Raw genomic sequence first — 18,625 nt, forward strand, 5'->3', positions numbered from 1 at the left:
AAAATGGTCACTTGGTGTTAGAGTTTATGTTAAGAATTTACAAGTTAAGTAACTGTTTGTGGTCTGTATGTAATCTAAAGCCAGTGTGGAAAGACATAGTACAATGTATAAGCGTCCAATAAATGAAACCACATTCTGAGCTGAACACTGTACTGGAATATAGAATGATTCAAAACAGCATAATTGTGAGTGAATATATTAAAGCCTTCAGTGTGTTTCCTCTGCAGGGACATTTCAAAGTTTGCGATGCATTATATAATCGAAGAGATAGACGAAGACACATCAATGGAAGACTTACAGAAGATGATGGTTGTTGCCCTTATCTACAGATTGTTGGTCTGTTTCTACGAGGTAAATTACTTGAATATGTAAATAAAATGCAGAGAAATGGCACTGTTGTACTTTTAACTTGCAAAAGCACCTTAGTGGTTGCTGACTAAGAAGAACGTGGATCTTGATTTACAAAGCCCTTCATTGTAAAAACTGCGAATCCACTTCTGTCGTTTAACTCCTACATTTGAAAGAGATTACAGTCTTTAATGGGATCCAAAGGAATTCCAGGAGGGGTTTAAGAAATTTGTGACAGCTGTAGGTTTCGAAGAGTTCTCCAGTTCTCACAGTTAGGAGGAATTGTGTATTTGCCCTATTAACAATGTTTGCTTTCCATGGGAGGCAATTATTCTGTTTGGAGAAAACCCTTTCCCTACACCTCCTTTAAATACATGGTTGTTCTCTTCACTTTTCCGGTCTGATCTTGTTTATCAGAGAAATAAATATGCATGCATTGCTAGAGTGGGAAACTACTAGCTAGAGGTAAGTGAATACCAACAAATATATGGTTTTATGGTAAGGTTATAATAAATGGAAAAGCCACCAGGCTGGTGTTTTCCACTGTCATAAAAACGCTTTCTGATCCTTTATTTATTTTAAAAGTTTTATATAGTGCGAACATGACCGCCGAGGGTATCAGAGCGCTTTACAGATTATGCATCAAAGGGTATAATACAGATTACGCATCACAAGGGTATAAGCATACAAAACAGAATAAACAAAGCAACAAAATCAAAGTCTAAATTTGTCCAACAATCTTGTGAGGGAAAAGTAAACACACCAACAGGCAAAATCACAGTCTAGAATTGTCCGACCTAATCGTGAACCGTGTGGCTGGGCTAGAGTCAACGAGTATGGATTCAGAATCCGATGAAGGTGCCAGGCTAAGGCAGAGATTTCTTCATCAGGAGACCTTTGACCTCTTTTTTGAAGAAGACAGTAGAAGGGTTTACCCTGACTTCGAGATGGAAGGGAGCTCCAGATCCTCGGAGCCATGGTGCACAAGGGTATGTGTGTTTTGCATTTTTCTAAAATTCACACATGGTTACCATCAACTTGGAGTTGATGGTAATTAGCATTTCCTAAAGCACAGTTCGCATTTAGGAAAGGCTTCTTACATGTGCATTAGGGATTCGCAAATTGTGATTCCCTATTTGCGTTCGCAATTTAGGTAATCGTAAAAATTTGCGGTTACCTAAATTGCTATTACAAAGCCTTTCATACATAACGAAATGCCTTGGGGGGCGTGGCTAAGATGGCCGCCGAGACGGACGCGTCTTGCTGAGGCTCCGAGATCGGGCTTTCACCTCGCCTGCTCTCGTTGAGCCTGGGGGCGCCTTATCAACCTGTGAGTATGCCCTGAGGCGCGGGGAGTCCGGCGCTGGCGACCCGGTAGCGGAACGGACCTTGGGTGCCAGGAATTCGACGAAAGCGGGAGCTGTTCGGATGCGGAGGTGCCGATCGTAAAATGGCGCCCGCCCGGCTCAGCCACAACCGCTGACAAACTACGGGCAAGGGATCGGCGCGCTGGAGGTGGAGATTCCGAGCCCCCGCAGGGGTTGTCTGAATGCCTCGGGAGCGGACTGCCTGGAGAGGGGGCAATACTGTGACGGACCACGGATCCCAATGCTTCAGGAGTGCCGGTGAGCCCCCCATACCCCCCCCCCCCGGGTGGCGGACATTGGCGGTGAGTCGGGGCGCCTGTGGAGCAGAGGCGTGATACGAAGAGCCCGACGAATGGTGTAGCGGATGCAGGCATCGGCCGGCGGGGACTGCCGCCACAGTCGACCAACGCGGCTGGGAGGCGATCTGAAGGAGACCAGGAGGCGGTCGCGCTGTGAGACACTGGAGGCCGAGGTACAGGTGGGCCCGCGCAGTGGTGCACAGGACTGAATGCGGCGCCGGGGGTGGTGACTCCAGCGTGAGGAGGCCTCCGGTGGCTGCGAAGACGTTTGCCTGACCTCAAAATGGCGGCCTGTGGCATCCCGGTGAAGTGACCTGGGAGGAGGAGCGGCGAGGCCGTGGAGTGTTGCGCACCAGTTCCTAGGACCCAGGGGTGCTGCCCGGACCCCGCATTAACAGCGGCGATCTCCCGGGGGTCGGACCGGAGTGCGGGGCTGAAGGCGGGGGACCCGCGAGGCACTGACGCCGACTCAGTCTCCCTGAAGGAGCATAGCTGACCCGGTGGCGGAGTCTGTCCTGGGAACACACGGAGGAGGGACCTTGCCGCAGACGAGAGGGGACTGGCGACGGCCCGGTGGGAGTCCTCTGCCGCTCGAGCGGCTCCTTTGCCCTCCTCACAAGCGATACGGCCCAGCAGCAGCGCCTGGTGACGGCGAATCACAGCGGAGCGCCGGAGGGCCCAGGGCCGGTCACGACCACACCTAGCTCGGATACTGCGCCCGCTCCGCGCCTGCGGTAGCCCTCCCGGTGGACGTCATGGGCAAGTCTAGGGCGGTGCAGTCGACCCCGGGGGCAGCGTCAGGTGTCCCGGCCGGCGCGCGAGGAGGGGCCCCGGTGGCAGCAGGACCGAATGGAGAGCCATCCTTGTCGACCAAGCTGGATCAGGTCCTGGCGGCGATTGAGCAGTCGCGACTCTCCCTGGAGCAGCAGCTGGGCACCCTAACTACGGACATCAGTCTCCTCCGTGATGACCACCGTAAACTAGCGGATAGAGTCACGGACAACGCAAAAGCGGTCGCCGACATCCAACCTATGGTGGACACACACCGGGACTCGATGCAGGCCTTGCTGGGTCGCATGTCCACCATGGAAGACCGCGTTGATGACCTGGAGGGGCGGTCTCGACGCTGCAACATTCGCGTCCTCGGGCTGCCGGAGGGAATTGAACGAGCAGATGCGGTGGAGTACGTTGAGACCTGGACTAAATCGTTCACCCCTGGTGACGACCGCACGGCCTACTTCTCTGTTGAGAGGGCGCACCGCGTACCGGCTCGCCGGCCACAGCCGGGAGCCCCACCTCGCCCAATGCTGGCCAAATTCCTCCACTTCAGGGACCAGGATGCGGTACTGCGAGCGGCCCGGCAGGCAGGCCCGCTACGCATCGAGAATAAAACTGTCATGATCTTTCCCGACTACTCACGTGCAGTCCAACGCCAAAGGGCGTCCTTTCTGGAGGTGAAACGGCGCCTTAGGGAAGAAAAAATACAGTACTCTCTCCTATTCCCGGCCCGCCTGAAGATCATCCACGGCGGTGTCACCCACTTCTTTACAACACCTGAGGAGGCATACGACTGGGCGGACCAGAACTGTACTGTGAGCCGGCGGACAGGGCGCCCTCAAGAACAATGAGCGAACGCGGGGGGACCCAGGAGGCAGCGCTCACGGAGACGACACCGCCCAGGTACCCCCGGGGGGCCGTCACACACTTCGGGGTCACCGGACTTGGAGCAGATCGTCCAGGAACGGCGCCAGGCCCTAAAAGCGGCGGCGGGCCTTTGCCCGGCTTCCCCGGCAACGGACTTGGAGCGTGCCCCCCATGTCTTCACGTCGGAGGAGGAGGAGGAGGACAGTGAGGCGACACAGTCCGGAGTGGACTCGGGGGCTCTGCCTTCAGTCACCCCGCGAACGGCGGACGACCTGATATGACTGGCTCCGTATAGTGGGCCGCACATCCGCAGAATGGGGTGATACTCCCCGCCCCGTACATTTGCCGGCCCAGCGCTCCTAGCGTTCCCCCCCGTTGCCTCGGGCACTTTCATCCCCAGAAGCGCTTAAATTGCCCAGCGGTTATACATAGATATCGCGCATAGCCTGTGCGTAGAGCCCTCAGCAGACGCCAGCCGACCCCCCTTCACTAATAGGTTCATGCTCTCATGTAATTCGGGAGTCAGTTTGGACGTATCGTGCTTGGCGATATGTCCCCCGCGTTGGGGCAAGTTGCTTTCGCCTCACCCTAGTTTCCCTTTCCCTTCCCACGCACACCTTCTGCACTATGTCCCTACCCACGAGCCGCTGGACCCGCGGGGGTGGGACGGATGGATTGGGGCCGGGGGCCCCTGGGGGACCCGACTGATTCGTCCTGCGACGTGCACTAGACACATGCACTGATGGCACAAGCCGGTAAAACCACAATTCTTACACTGAATGTGCGAGGTATGCATACGGCGCGCAAGCAATACTCCATATACGCATACATGAAGCGTCACCAGGCACAAATTGCAATCCTGCAGGAGACACACCTAACGGCGGGGGAGGTGACGAAATTGCGTAGACGCTGGCGGGGGGCCCTTTATGCCACACTTATTCCGCATTCGCCCGCGGTGCCCTCATATGGGTGCGCCCGGAAGTCCCTTTTCAGGAACTGTCACACATAATAGATCCGGAGGGTCGCTATGTACTATTACTCGGTCGATTAGACAGCCAGACTGTATTACTAGGCAGCATCTATGGACCGAACATCGATCAATCCAAATTCTGGGACACGCTATCCAACCCCTTAAGCACATACACACAGGTGCCGTGGATCTTGGGGGGCGATTACAATTGCGTACAAGACATAACCTTAGACAGATACCACCCGCCTCTCCCCACCTCCCCCATTGTAACGCAGGCAAAACGGTTTACAACCTGGATGGCCATTGGTCTCTGGCGGATGCTTGGCGGACTCGGAACTCCACCGCTAAACTTTATTCATTCCACTCCAGACCGCATAATCTTAGAGTGCGTCTGGACTGTTTCCTTTGTTTCCCCACCATCCTCTCTACCGTTCTAGACGCTGACTACTTAGGTAGAACTATTACAGACCATGACGCCCACACGATAACACTGCAATGGCGCCCGCCGCATCCCCCCGTCCCCGCTTGGCGCCTCCCTCGGGACAGTCTTGAAGACCCGGTCTTCCGACAAACCTTGGCGGATCACATAAGTCACTATTTCAGGGAGAATGCCAGCACGGCCAGTACGCGAGCGTCGGAATGGAATGCTTTTAAGGTTGTAATGCGTGGCAATTGCATTCGTCATATTGCGGGAGTCCGGCGGGTTCTGGAAGGGGACATTCAGCGTGCAGAAGGGGCACTGGCCGCGCTTACTAAGGAGACGGACCCAGCTAAAGCCACACCAGCAGCGATAGCTAGTGCCGAGACTGCGTACTCCGCAGCGTTGGCAAGCATGCGCCGGTTTAATTTCGTGGCACACGCTGCTAGGGCCCACACAGAAGGCGATCGCGCGGGCACACTATTGGCGTGGCTCATAAAGCCGGATTCGAGCCTCCCGACCATCACGGCCATTTGTGACGCCCAAGGCACCTTGGTGTATTCGCAGGGTCAGATACTCAAGGCCTTTCAAGAGCATTACACGCACCTGTACACTAGCCCCCATCCCCCGGTGTCGGATGAAGTCCTGGCTGAATTCCTGGATCGTATTCGGCTTCCCCGCATAGACCGTGATACGCATCTGGACCTAGATCGCCCTCTCAAGGCGGCCGAGATTCGGCACGCTATGAAGACGCTAGCCACTCACAAGGCCCCTGGCCTGGATGGCTTCCCACTTGAATTTTACCAGACTTTTGCGTCCCAGTTAGTCCCTCAACTAGAATTGCAGTTCCAGGCAGCTGTAGACGCGGGGGTCCTACCTCACTCCATGCGCGAATCTGTTATAGTATCCCTCCTTAAACCGGATAGAGACCCGCATCAGCTAGGCTCCTACCGACCCATAACTCTATTGTCGGCGGATTACAAAATCTACGGGAAGGCCCTGGCGGACAGGTACACCACAATCCTCCCACGGCTTGTCCACCCAGATCAGAGTGGATTCGTGCCTGGTAGGCACACCTCTTCTAACATCCGACGGTTGTTTCACGTCCAAGACCAGGTGCGGGAACGGTTCCCCCGGTGCTGGACCTCGAAAAAGCATTTGACACTCTCCTGGGCCCACATGTTTCAGGTCCTGCACCGCAAGGGCTTAGGGCCCAAACTGCAGGCCTACACTCGGCTCAGCTACTCCTCGCCCAGTTCCAGAGCACGTATAGGCCCCCTCATTTCAGACTCCTTCCCGATCCGGTGTGGTACCAGGCAGGGGTGTCCTCTCTCCCCCCTACTATTCGCGTTAGCGATGGAGCCGCTGGCGACCCTGTTGCGCGGGGCGGGCGAGGAGTGGGGCATCCCGATAGGCGCTTCTACCCACGCAGTATCACTGTACGCTGATGACGTACTCGTATATGTCCGGGACATTACGATCGACTTGACCCCTATATCACGCATCCTGCATGATTTTGCGGAGGTGACGGGCCTTAGGGTGAATTGGGCCAAGTCCACCGTCTATCCCTTAACACAAGTCATGCCCCAGGGTCCGATACGAATAGGAGATGTTGATATCTCGTGGAGTCCCCAAGCGGTTCGATATCTCGGCGTTAAGCTATATCATACGCCGCAAGATATCTATGAGGGGAATTACCGCACACTGATGGACAGCATCCGATCCTTGGTTGTCACGGGAAAGATAGCCGTTGCGAAGATGATCCTGGTCCCGCGCCTGCTTTACCTCTTCTCCAATCTTCTGGTGGTGCCCCTCGATCCCTGTTCCGTGAGCTGGATACCCTGCTTGGGACCCTCATATGGGGCAATGGCCGCCGGCGTATAGCCCTGGCAAAACTGCAATTACCCCTTGACCAGTGTGGGTTGGCGGCTCCCTCATTCGAGGCGTATTTCCTTGCCGCCCAATTACAGTGGGTGTCGCGTTGGACGGCAGGCCGGGCACAAGAGGAACTGATCACTGAGATGGGGCGGATTCAAACCCCCGCGGTCCATCGCATGCTGCTGCCGGGTGCAGCACCGCCGCTATCCCGGCCCCTCCAGGTCATGACAGCGCGCGCCTGCTTGGCGCGTGTTCACCGACTTAGTCGGGATACTCCCCTGTACTCTCCGCTGCTGCCGTTGGTGGGGCTCCCTAGGGGTCGGGCATATTACATAGAGCAAATGATGCAGGTGTGGACGGATCATGCTGTGACGGAGGTGGGGATGCTGTTCTCCAGGGAGAGCTTGCAGAACTTCGATGCACTGGTCGGGGACTTCGAGCTTCCCGGGGGGCAGTTCCTACGGCATAGGCAACTTCTCACGGACGGCCGCAGGCAGTGGCGTGGAATCGATACGGAGCCCCCCACCCACCCGGTTATCCATGCGATACTGCAGATGGGGTCAGGTCGCCATCTTGTCACTTGGATCTACAAAGCGGTACGGACCCTGCGGAGTCCTACGCTGGCGCCCCTTAGAGAATGCTGGGAAGATGACTTCCAAAGGCCTCAACATGACAGGGAGTGGGCCAGGGCCCTGGAATACACTAAAAAAGTGTCCCGCAATTATCGGTTTAAGAACATACAGTTGCATATACTACACAGGGCGTATCTCACCCCCGAAAAGCTGCAGAAATATTTCCCTGACGGTGAGTTCGGTTGCCCCAGATGCCTGGAGCCTGCTGCCTCGTTTAAGCACATGTTTTGGGATTTTCCGACGCTCTACAGTTACTGGCACACGATTCACACTGCCCTTACAACGGTTACGGGGTTCCAGGACCTGGACACATGGGAAGCGTGTGCACTGGGTATTCATGGGTGACATAAACATCAGAAGGTGGAGAGGAGGTTTGCTTTCCTGGTGTTGCTCCTAGCCAAACGATGAATTGCTATGCACTGGAAGACGCCGGGGAGGCCCCCTCTAGCGGCATGGGTGGGAGCAGTCAAGAAGTGGGGCAAGGCGGAGGAAACCACACTCAGAACAGAGGAGGCCCGGGGGATGTGCAAACACCCGATCTCCATGCCCTGGGCCATGTTAATGCACGCTTTCGCGCAGGAAACAGCGACTGTGGCGAGTTCAAGACTGATTGACCCCCCCGGGAGCGCCCACGACTCCGTAGCCCACCCCGGGTAATGCGCCGGCAGTCCAAGCACCCGGTGACTCGCAGAGGCAGACACCACAGGTCCCACCGCCAGGTCCCTCATAGGCTATGATCGGTGCTCCCGCCTCCCTTGCCCCCCTTCCCTCCTCCGCATCCGTGACCACCCCGACTTTATCCCACACGATGGTCCAGCTCTCAAGCGCACAGCTACAAGTATTCCTGATAGGCGACATAGTGCACCCCTTTTCCCTAGTTCTCTGTCCCCGGTTAGTTAACGGCTGCAACCCTATAGCCCCTACGACGCCCCTTGCAGGGGTTCACTCACATTGCACGGCACCCAAGCGGCGAGGCGATCACTGCGCGCTCCAGTAGGGCATACCCAGAGGCTGGCCCGGACACATACCTGCAGCCCCACTCAGGGTAGAGGCGAGTGGCCTGAGGGCCCACGAGACTGAGAGACCGAAAGGGCTGTGACTGGGCGCTCCTGATATGTAAGCCTCTATGATAATGGCGCTATCGCCTGTGCTTGCGTGTATAATTTTTTATAAATGCCAATAAAAAAATGTTTTACAAAAAAAACATAACTAAATGCCTTTTTGCGTTCGTAAACAGTTTGTGACCTCAAAAAGGCTGGATACACGTGTGCACAAAGAAAGTTTGTAAATTGCGTCTATAGTTTGTTTTGCTGGCAATTTTGCAAGTCAGTGGTCCAAATGTGCAGAGACTAGATGTAGCCCTACATCAGGCAGAGTTGCCGCTGGCTTTGTTCTGAAGAGCTCAATGAAAGATCTAAAATGATGATTGTTGACTTTCGCTATGAACTTGATGCCCTATCCCCTCAACAACTAGTTTAATGATATACTTTGTCACCATGTTCTCACTTGTTTCACCCCCTCTTGTCCCAAAACCATACAATGATCCAATCTTTGTAACTTAAACAGCAGCAATATTAATGCTTACCTGCAGTACTGGCTATTCTAGATATTCCAAAGAATGAAAATATTAACCATGTGGCCTATATTTTGACTAATATTGAATTTTTCAATTTGAAGGTTATCTGCATTTGGGGCGCAGGCGGTGCCACACCAGGAAAATTTCTGCTTGGCCTTCGAGTTGTGACCTGTGATACATCAGTGCTCTTGGCACCCAATCGCGTCTTGGTTATTCCTTCCACAAATGTTAGTCTGACAGGGTATGTACTCAATTTTTGTGGCACTTCTGTAGTAAGAATGCACAGCTTATGTTTATTAGTGTCTTCTACCCATAATGTGTTTTGCCTGTGAATATGCTACTATAGGAGTAAATTATCTTCTTTATTGTAGAATCGCACATCATTTTTCAGGTAAATTTCTTTACAGTTGGAGACATTCAAGACATTAGAATTGACTGTGGAGCCAGTGTTTAAGGTTGTTGTCCCCCTAGAATGCACTTTTTGTCCCTCAGTTTCCAGCAAAAGATGTCTGTGATTACCGAGGTGGAAAATGCCTGTTTGCTGAAATCATTTAAACAATTAAATATGACACTGTGGGAGACACTGCAAATGCATGCCATTGTTTGTTCTCTTTTTCAGTACTTGTTTCTGCTTTAGAGCAAGCTTGAGAGGGCACTCAATGATGTCCTGCGTAACCCTGCCTTGTTTATGATCTGTTGTACTTTTTCCTAATATTCTGTTATTATGACAGAAACCCACTGTGGAGAAGGGCAGCCTGACAAAGCTAAGTTGAAGAATTTCCATGTTGGGATAATGTCAGAATTAGCAAATACCTTTTCCTCAAAAATCGTTGGCTTTTCATGGAAAAGGTAGACTTGACCATGGTTTGAATCCCAGGTCCGATATATAAAAAAAAAATGAAATATGTTTGTTCTTACAATTCATAGTATCTTACATATATGTAAAAAGGGAAAGACGTTAAATAGAAAATAGAGTTGCAGTTTTTAGGTCTCGGCTGCGAAGGCTGCGCTTGCGCAGTCTCGCTCCGAGATTTAATGACTTTGAGAAGAGGGGCTTGCACCCGCCCCTCTTCTCTCCTGTTCTCCATTGGCTGGCCTCTTAAATGCTGGCCAGCCACTGGAGAAGAGGTCCAGTCACTCCGTTGAAGCCCCGTCCTTTTCGGATCGGGGGGCGTGTTTTTTGCGAGAAGTCTCAGGGAGGAGACAACAGCAAAACACGCCCCCAAATCCGAAAAGGACGTGGCGTTTCTCCGAGGCATTTTCTGCTTCGCCTCGGAGAAAGGCGGCGGGGTTAGGCTGCTGCTCTGGTCTCCCCCCCCCCCCCGTGTTGGTATACCAATCTCAGGCCGGGGTCCTCCGCAGCCCGCGCGAGCCTCCCGAGGGACAGCCGCTAACCGTGGCAACAAAGACGTCACGGAAGTTATTGAGTGCTTTGCAGTGCGACCCTTGATTTCCTGTGTGCGCAGAAAGGGGGAGAGATGTGCGCTTGGGTTTTGCCAGTCGCGTAAAGTAACTTGCAGGCGGAGCCCTGCAAAGTGCATGTAGTAGGGCCCCCACGCTCAGGACCCGGTCAGTTCTCAGCCCACGCGCACAGTGCTAGTGTGGGTCCCCTGGATCTCTCCGTACCCAGCCTCGCACTGCGGGGCTATTGTTACGCCTCCGGGTTTGCATGCCATCGATCAGCTTGCCTCACACAGCCCTCACTGCAATTAGTGCAAATTCTGCAGCGAGGGCTGGTTAACATTTTCTCTATTTAGCAGAACGCTGTTCTGATGTAAGCGGCACTAACCGATAGTCCGTTTTTTCTATCTAGTACCCCAGACATACCTCGGAAAGCGTCGCCCATGTGGATCGTTGGCTTTGTTGGCGTGCGGACCAATGAATCACTGGGTTGTACATCCGACCAATCGCCTGCAGCCTTGGATATTCGGCCAATTCAGACCCTCCCACACACTCTCACAGAGTGCTATTCAAGGAAGCCGGGTTTCCATATTCACCTGTCTCATCATTTGCATGCCCGACAGGAGGCTTGCATCTACCCTGTGATGCCACATACGTGGATTGTACCCCCGGACACCCACTCCCGCCATTCCAAGTCATTCATAAACGGAGTCGGCAGTGACTAGCTGTGCCTCGGGCAAAGTCCGGAATTAAATTCAGTACCATGACCAGCTCAAGCTAAAGGCCAGTGCTGGGACCCGCGCTACTCTTCCTCGGCCTGTCCCAAGATCACAACGTGAGCACTGCTGATCCCAGCACTGCCTCCCCTGCAAGCATCGGCGATACGAAGCCTCTGCTGCAGGCACTGCAGAACCCAGCAGCACCTCCCACCCAGGCACTGCAGACAGGTCCGAGCAGTGCTTTTGTTGCAAGCAGTGCTGGTGCCCCTGCACTGCGATCACTGCAGATGCCATTACTACCTTAACTGTAAGCACCGCCGCTCCAAACAGTTCATTTACAGAAAGAAATGCAGGTCTCGGCGGTGCATCTACTGCTAGCGCTGCAGACAGATCCCAGCACTGCAACCAGCGTTAACGATACAGAAAACAAGAAAGTAGTTCTATGGCAGTAGACATCCTTTGTAAGGGGCCACCGGAAACATTAATACCGAGTTCTGTAGGCCTCATCTGAATTCTTGAGTCCAGCTGATTTCCGGCAGCAACGCCAGGGTCACCATTTCATCATTGGGCCGAAGGACGAAAGGTTGTCGGCCCCTTAAGTGACCATTATGTGGCCCTTCTATTTAAATGCATTAACTCTGTTTACTATCGCCAGGTCGGCATACAGCGTCGGCTCGTTTTGAGTGATAATTTCAATCTCATAATGGCACCGGTGACTAGCTGGGACTTCTTAACCCCTTCAGTGCCACGCCCTTTCCCCCTCCTGTGCCGGGCGTTGCACTAGTGGGTGGGGTTCATGACGAGATAGTCTCGTCATGGGCACAGCGCAACCGTGCTCCATGACGAGACTATCTCGTCATGGGCACTGAAGAGGTTAAGAAGATGTTAGTTTGTATAGTAAGCATTTTGGACAGGCTTGTGATCCGCCCCTAAATCATTGGCTTTCTTCGACCATCCTTTTTCTGCTCCTACTTGCTTCTTAAATCATTAAACCGAGACCTATTGCCTTTACCAATGATTGTTTTCAGTTCACTCACCATTCATTTAACCAATGCAAAACGTCTTAATAACTAAGCTTTAGCGATTTGCTGCTGAAGTGGGTGTATTAAGCAGACTGTGTTTCCTTCCTTGGTACTTCTACTAAAAATGAATGAGGAATTTATAAAGCGCTGGAATCACCCCGGCAGGGGTATCTCCGTGCTAGCAGCGGATAGAAGCGAGGAAGTCGTGAGGGCGCTCAATCGTTAATAAGCTCCGTTTTTAATAGTTTTCTGATTTTAAGCAAGTTAGGTCACTTACGTAAGGCACAGGGGAGCGAGTTCCAGAGACGTGGGGCAACATAGAAACGAGCATTTACAATGCAACGGTCTCGGCATTGTTAAAGTTAGAGCTATTGGCATTGCTCATGACATTATTTTTGTTTATGTTTTTGTTTTTAAAACATGTAGAGAAGCAGCATTGTTATTTACAATGTCAATAGCTTAATCAGTGTGTGTGTAGGTGGCTGTGTGTGGGTGCAAATGCAATAGGTCTCGCATTTGAGAGTGATTAAGCTATTGACATTGTAAATAACAATGCCGTTTCTTTAAATGTTTTAAAAACATAAACAAAAATAATGTCATGAGCAATGCCAATAGCTCTAACTTTACCAATGCCGAGACCATTGCATTGTAAATGCTTGTTAAAAAAATGTCTACAGCGACCCAGAGAGGGAAGAAAAGCTAAGAGCCTAAAAGATAAGGTAAATACAAAGAAAAGGATAGGGGAAAGAATAAAGTTAATGTACGGGGAAGGGAAAAATACCTGCCTTTTTAGAGTAGGAGAAAATTGCAGCAGGAGTAAAATATTTTGGTTAAAGTCCTTTTAGGTACAGATTTTTTAATTTGTCAAAATTAAATTATGCGGTAAGCTGGCAAACTGGGGTTGGTGGCTCACACTGCTAATGCTCGCAAGGACCTGTGATTAAAGCTATGGTCGCAGAGCCAAATCAGAGCGGGTCCATTTTGCCGTTGGTCCTTTTCAGGTTGATTAAAAAAACGTCATTCAAGTTGGACAACAATAAACAAATGATATCTACCAATATTGCCAAATGACCCTCAGGTAACCGCGTGCTTCTCAAATGCTCGTGTTCTGTTTTTTTATGTTTTACATAATTTTCGTCATGTGATGCGGTAGTGATTGGGTAGAGTTAATCAGAAGCTTAGGGCATGACTCTGCTCCAAACCTATCACCCTTTCCGATGCAGTACTGACATAGTACTGATTCAGCGCACAGCGCAGTCTGCTTTTCTGATTTGATTGGATGCCCGGGAATACTACTACTGAATCAGTCAGTGGTCTGACATGGGACTGAATCTGAAAACAATCTGTTAGTATTTCACAAAGTAACATGACTGACTTTGATCAGCTCTTCTGTACTTGGTCATCTGATTCTAACACTTTATCCACTGTCGCTAACTCCAGGCAGTGGTAAGGCTGACATCATAGTCTCCACTGCAAGTTTGACCGACTTTCAGACCGCTCAGTTGATTTCGCTGTTGCCAAGTTGCCCCATGTCATGAGTTACGCCTTCAGGCAGTCTGTGCTTTTTAACCAGCAACACTTTGCCTTCCGCGATTTGTGTGTAGATCGACTTACTTCCATAATAAGTGTGAGCTCCATGATCCCGCAGACTTCCTGCACATGGTGTGGGCCTGCCCCCTCCTAACAGGATTTTGGGAGGGCAATGAGGTTGAGCTTTCGGAGATTATGGGGTGGGAGGTCCCGCATGACCCTAAGCACACGATCCTGGGCATTACGGATGGATTGGATGGGTCACGAAATGACAAACTGTTCTTTAATACGGCCATGGTGGTTGGTAAGAGAGACATTGCGGCCTTGTGGAAGAGTCCTGACCCCCCCCCCCCCCCCCCCCCCCCCACCGTGGAACATTGGCGGAGTGGGGTGGACTGGTGTGCCACCCAAGAGAAGGTTATGTACGCAGCACATGGCTGCCCCAAGAGATACCATAGAATTTGGGGGAAGTGGTTGGGGGGGGTGGCCTAACCATGAGGAGCTTGATTGGTTCCATCGTTTCTTTGTCTCATATCTGTATGCTGGGGTTGGGGGGTTCTGTGACTGTCATTCTTGATCGCTGAATTATGGTGTGATATGGCTGGTGCTTGTCTTTTGTAAAATGAATAAATTGTTTATCAAAAAAATAAGTGTGAGCTCCAAAGTCTCTGCATGTGATCCATCTCTCTCTCTCTCTCTCTCTCTCTCTCTCTCTCTCTCTCTCTCTCTCTCTCTCTCTCTCTCTCTCTCTCTCTCTCTCTCTCTCTCTCTCCCCTCTCTCTCTCTCTCCCCCCTCTCTCTCTCTCTCCCCCCCCTCTCTCTCTCTCTCTCTCTCTCTCTCCCCCCTCTCTCTCTCTATCTCTCTCTCTCTCCCCCCTCTCTCTCTCTCTCTCTCTCGCTCTCTCTCCCCCTCTCTCTCTCTCTCTCTCTCTCTCTCTCGCTCTCTCTCCCCCTCTCTCTCTCTCTCTCTCTCTCCCCCCTCTCTCTCTCTCTCTCTCCCCCCCTCTCTCTCTCTCTCTCTCTCCCCCTCTCTCTCTCTCTCTCTCCCCCTCTCTCTCTCCCCCCCTCTCTCTCTCTCTCTCTCTCTCTCTCTCTCTCTCTCTCTCTCTCCCCCTCTCTCTCTCTCTCTCTCCCCTCTCTCTCTCTCTCCCCCTCTCTCTCTCTCTCTCTCTCTCCCCCTCTCCCCCTCTCTCTCTCTCTCTCTCTCTCTCTCTCTCCCCCTCTCTCTCTCTCTCTCTCTCTCTCCCCCTCTCTCTCTCTCTCTCTCCCCCTCCCTCCCTCTCTCCCCCTCTCTCTCTCTCTCTCTCTCCCCCTCCCTCCCTCTCTCCCCCACTCTCCCTCCCTCTCTCCCTCTCTCTCTCTCTCTCTTCTCCCCTTTAGACATCTCCTCACAATATAGTCTGCTACCAGGTTGCTTTCACTCTCCATTAACTTATACCAAGCACAAGCATTCATCAGAGGACGCCAGACACGCATACCTCATACAACCGTATATCTTAAAGATAGCACAAAGCCAGCAACACCCGCCCTAGGCTACTCTACATAAATGCACCAGGCAAAGGGCACGTTGCCTCCCTCAGACATGGCATAATGTGTTGTATTTACAAATCGGCGTTCATGTCGAAGCTTGTAACAAGAAGACTGGTCATGGTTGTTTACGCTCCCCCATTTGTTTTGGTGGGAATATGTTCAAATTAGAGCTACTTTATCATAAGAAGCCAATTGTTTTTATTATTAAGCGGAGGGGAATACATCTGATTTAAATTAAAGAATTACCGCAAAGGTTTAACAGAGTGAAAAATCGTGTTGCCCTTTTACGGCAGCCCTCCATTTATATTGATTGGGTAGTATTGCAGAACTGCGTAGATCTCAGAAAAGTCAACAAAAGTAAATTAACTGCCATAAAATGCAATCGTTAATAGCTTATCTTTTTAGAAACCTAATGCCATACTGTGGATCTCTGTAGAGACCAGAAGAATGGAAACTTCAAACGTTCTTTTTGGTGTAAAGGAACAAAACCAAATAGATTTCAATTTCAAATACAGGTTGCATTTGAGAGGTATGGGTTGGGATGTTCTCCGTTAATATAAATTTGTTTAATTTGTAAAAATAAATACTGATTGAAGACTGTTTTATAGATGAGTACCTTTGTTGTTCTTTTTCTGTGCCTTGTGGCGAAGGTTGGATTTGGAAGACAATTGTTATATTTTATATGTAAAATGAGGAAGATACCAGGTGATGTCTTTGATATGGAATGTAAGTATGATGATACTGTAAATGCCAAGTGTTTTAAAAGCTGTGTTTTTTTCTTCGATTTCAGGTCGACGATTCGTGCATTGATCAAGAATTTTTCCATTGCTTTCTTCTTCCCTGCTTTCATCACGTTACTGTTCTTTCAGCACAACCGAACAGCTTATGACATTGTCGCAGGCACCATTGTAGTGAAAAGAAACCGGACAAGATGACGTCCTGGAGATGCCTTTCCTCCATTTCATGCTTTGTTTTGAAACCACAACAAATGAAATCTGGAAGCAAGACATTCAGTATTTTGCATGATAAATTTACTGACACCAAAGGGATTAGGAGAGGGGTAGCCCTGTGTGTCGGTCCCTTACAGTATTGGTGTATATCGTGCGTCAAATGTTGATACTGCTTGAACATGCCAAAGACTTTTTTCCATAGGAGATCTACAGTACTCTGTTATTATTTCTAATTGTTGGATTTGCCAGGAATGAATGATCTCATAATGTTTTAGATGTCGTTATAGGATTCTCAACTCTCCCCTTTCAGGAGAGAGCTATGTAATGGGATTGGCGATGGGGATTGATCCTATACATAAAACCACATCGAGCGAAACTTACAAAATCCAGCTTCAATTCTCGTTGAATCTGCACTTGAGCAGCCTTTGGGTTCTCCCTCAGAGTCCATTGCTCTTAAACTAGTTTTTGACTGCCAATCTTTTTCTCTCTGCTTTTTCCTGGAGCGAATGATCATTAATGTGTCCCTCTGGCTGAGAGAGTAAGGCTACAGTCTCAGTCGAAGATCCTTTCTTGTAGTCCTTACAGTAGCCTTGAGGTGCTAAATGACACAGTTCTAGCAATTTGTTTGGCCAGTGCTCATAAGCACCAGCCAATGTCCAATCTAATGGATGTGAGGTTCAGACATCAAATGCATATCGCCTACCAGTGAGCCACAGGACTGGCTGGCCAGGCTGTTTTAAAAGCACCCTGACTGGGTGCAATGCAACTAAGAATCCTTAGCTACTTTATTTCTTAGTAAAATTGAACACGTTTAGTAATTGTATTTAAAATCAAGAAACGTTTTATAGAATCCAGAGGGGAGAAAGAGCCTTCTCCAGGACAGCAGTGCAAAATGTGTCATTGGTTGCTTACCTTTATAACACTTGAAGCCTTTTCAAAGGTATATTTGATCAGTTTTCTGTTCCATCAACTAACCACTATTTAATTGTGATTAATTCAAGTGCTATTGGTCTGTGATATTTTATGTCATGACTATTAATGTCCACAGTAGCCTTTCTTATGCTATGTATCAACAAATTCAAGTCTTCATTTCTCCCCTCATTCAAAGTACTTGCCATTGCATTGTGGGTCTCTGCTTGAAGTGGGGAAGAAGAGATCACTGTAGAATACAATTCAGTTTCTGTTGAGTTTCCTGAAAGACGTTTCAAGAAGGCAAACTACAGCATGAAGTGTTGTTGATGTGGGTAATCCTGTTTAAAGGAAAAGTTAGGTCTGTTGAGTTTCGGTTCTAGGCTAGTTGCTGTCTTCCGAATGAGAGGTCTGCGCCCATCAGGCTTAGAGTGATTCTTTTCAGCCATGTCTTCTTTGGTCTCAGTGTAGACTAAGCATTTTTATAAACTTTGATGGCTCTTTTATTGTTAAGTACAGAGTCTTAAGTTTAGGCACAGATTTCTGAGTGTTTGATGAAGTGTGCTAGTAGAGAAGTACCAAGAAAACTCCAAAAGATGGTCTCCATGTTTTAACGTCCTTATTAGATTTGAAACAGTGACCATTCGTTATTCGCACTCATGGCACTACAGCAGAATGTTTTCATATTTACAAAATGGAAGTATATTTTTTTGGCCCATAATTTCTCCTGATTAATCAAATGATGTACACAGTAGTATTAAATTGTGCGCAGTGCACAACAGTGTTAAAGATTTTTATATCAATCTTGTTCGCATATCAGTAAATGTTTTTGTAAACGTCTGTGAAATCAACAGAGGTTTGATTAAACTTAAGTTATTAAACACACATATACATGCAATAAAATAAATGTAGCTATTTTCCAACGTTGTGTTTTTTTGCATGGATTTTATACAGCACATTAACATTTATGGCATGATCAACATAATGCCTTATGAACAGCAATGTAGAACTCCACACTCCGCTGCTATTCGCGTTTGTGAGACTACCAACAAAATACGGTGTGGGGCAGAAATATTTTTCCAGCTCTTTAACACCATAGGTTGGACCAGAGAACTAAGCATGTTTCTGGCAAGCTCTGATCCAACCAGTCGGAATGCCTCACCGTTTTTAGGTCTCGCCTGACGTAGCGCATGCGCTGGTCTGGCGAGACTTTTTGAGAGGGCTCCAAAAAGTGCTACCAGGCCAGCCTAGAGCTACAGTGCATGTGCGCGGGCACGCGCGCAGCACTTTCCCGCAGTTACTTTCACTTTCGCTTTGATGTTTGATTGCGATCACTTTCACGGCCGCTTGTTTAGGTCTCGCCTGACCCAGCGCATGCGCTGGTCTGGCGAGACTTATTGAGAGGGCTCCAAAAAGTGCTACCAGGCCAGCC

At 50.1% G+C, this 18,625-nt stretch overlaps 1 protein-coding gene across 1 annotated transcript in view; it reads left to right on the forward strand.

Moving 5' to 3' along the window:
• Nucleotides 1–18,116, forward strand: part of FAM8A1 (family with sequence similarity 8 member A1) — a 72,496-nt gene extending 54,380 nt beyond the window's left edge. Inside the window, exons 3-5 of the mRNA XM_085607082.1 lie at nt 228–351; nt 9,234–9,373; nt 16,125–18,116. Coding sequence (XP_085463208.1) covers nt 228–351; nt 9,234–9,373; nt 16,125–16,269 — 409 coding nt within the window. The 3' untranslated portion in view covers nt 16,270–18,116. The remainder of the gene's footprint in view (nt 1–227; nt 352–9,233; nt 9,374–16,124) is intronic.
• Nucleotides 18,117–18,625: the final 509 nt, after the last annotated feature.

The sequence above is a fragment of the Triturus cristatus genome, chromosome 5_2 (genome assembly GCF_964204655.1).
Source record: "Triturus cristatus chromosome 5_2, aTriCri1.1, whole genome shotgun sequence".
NCBI classification, from domain to species: Eukaryota; Metazoa; Chordata; class Amphibia; order Caudata; family Salamandridae; genus Triturus; species Triturus cristatus.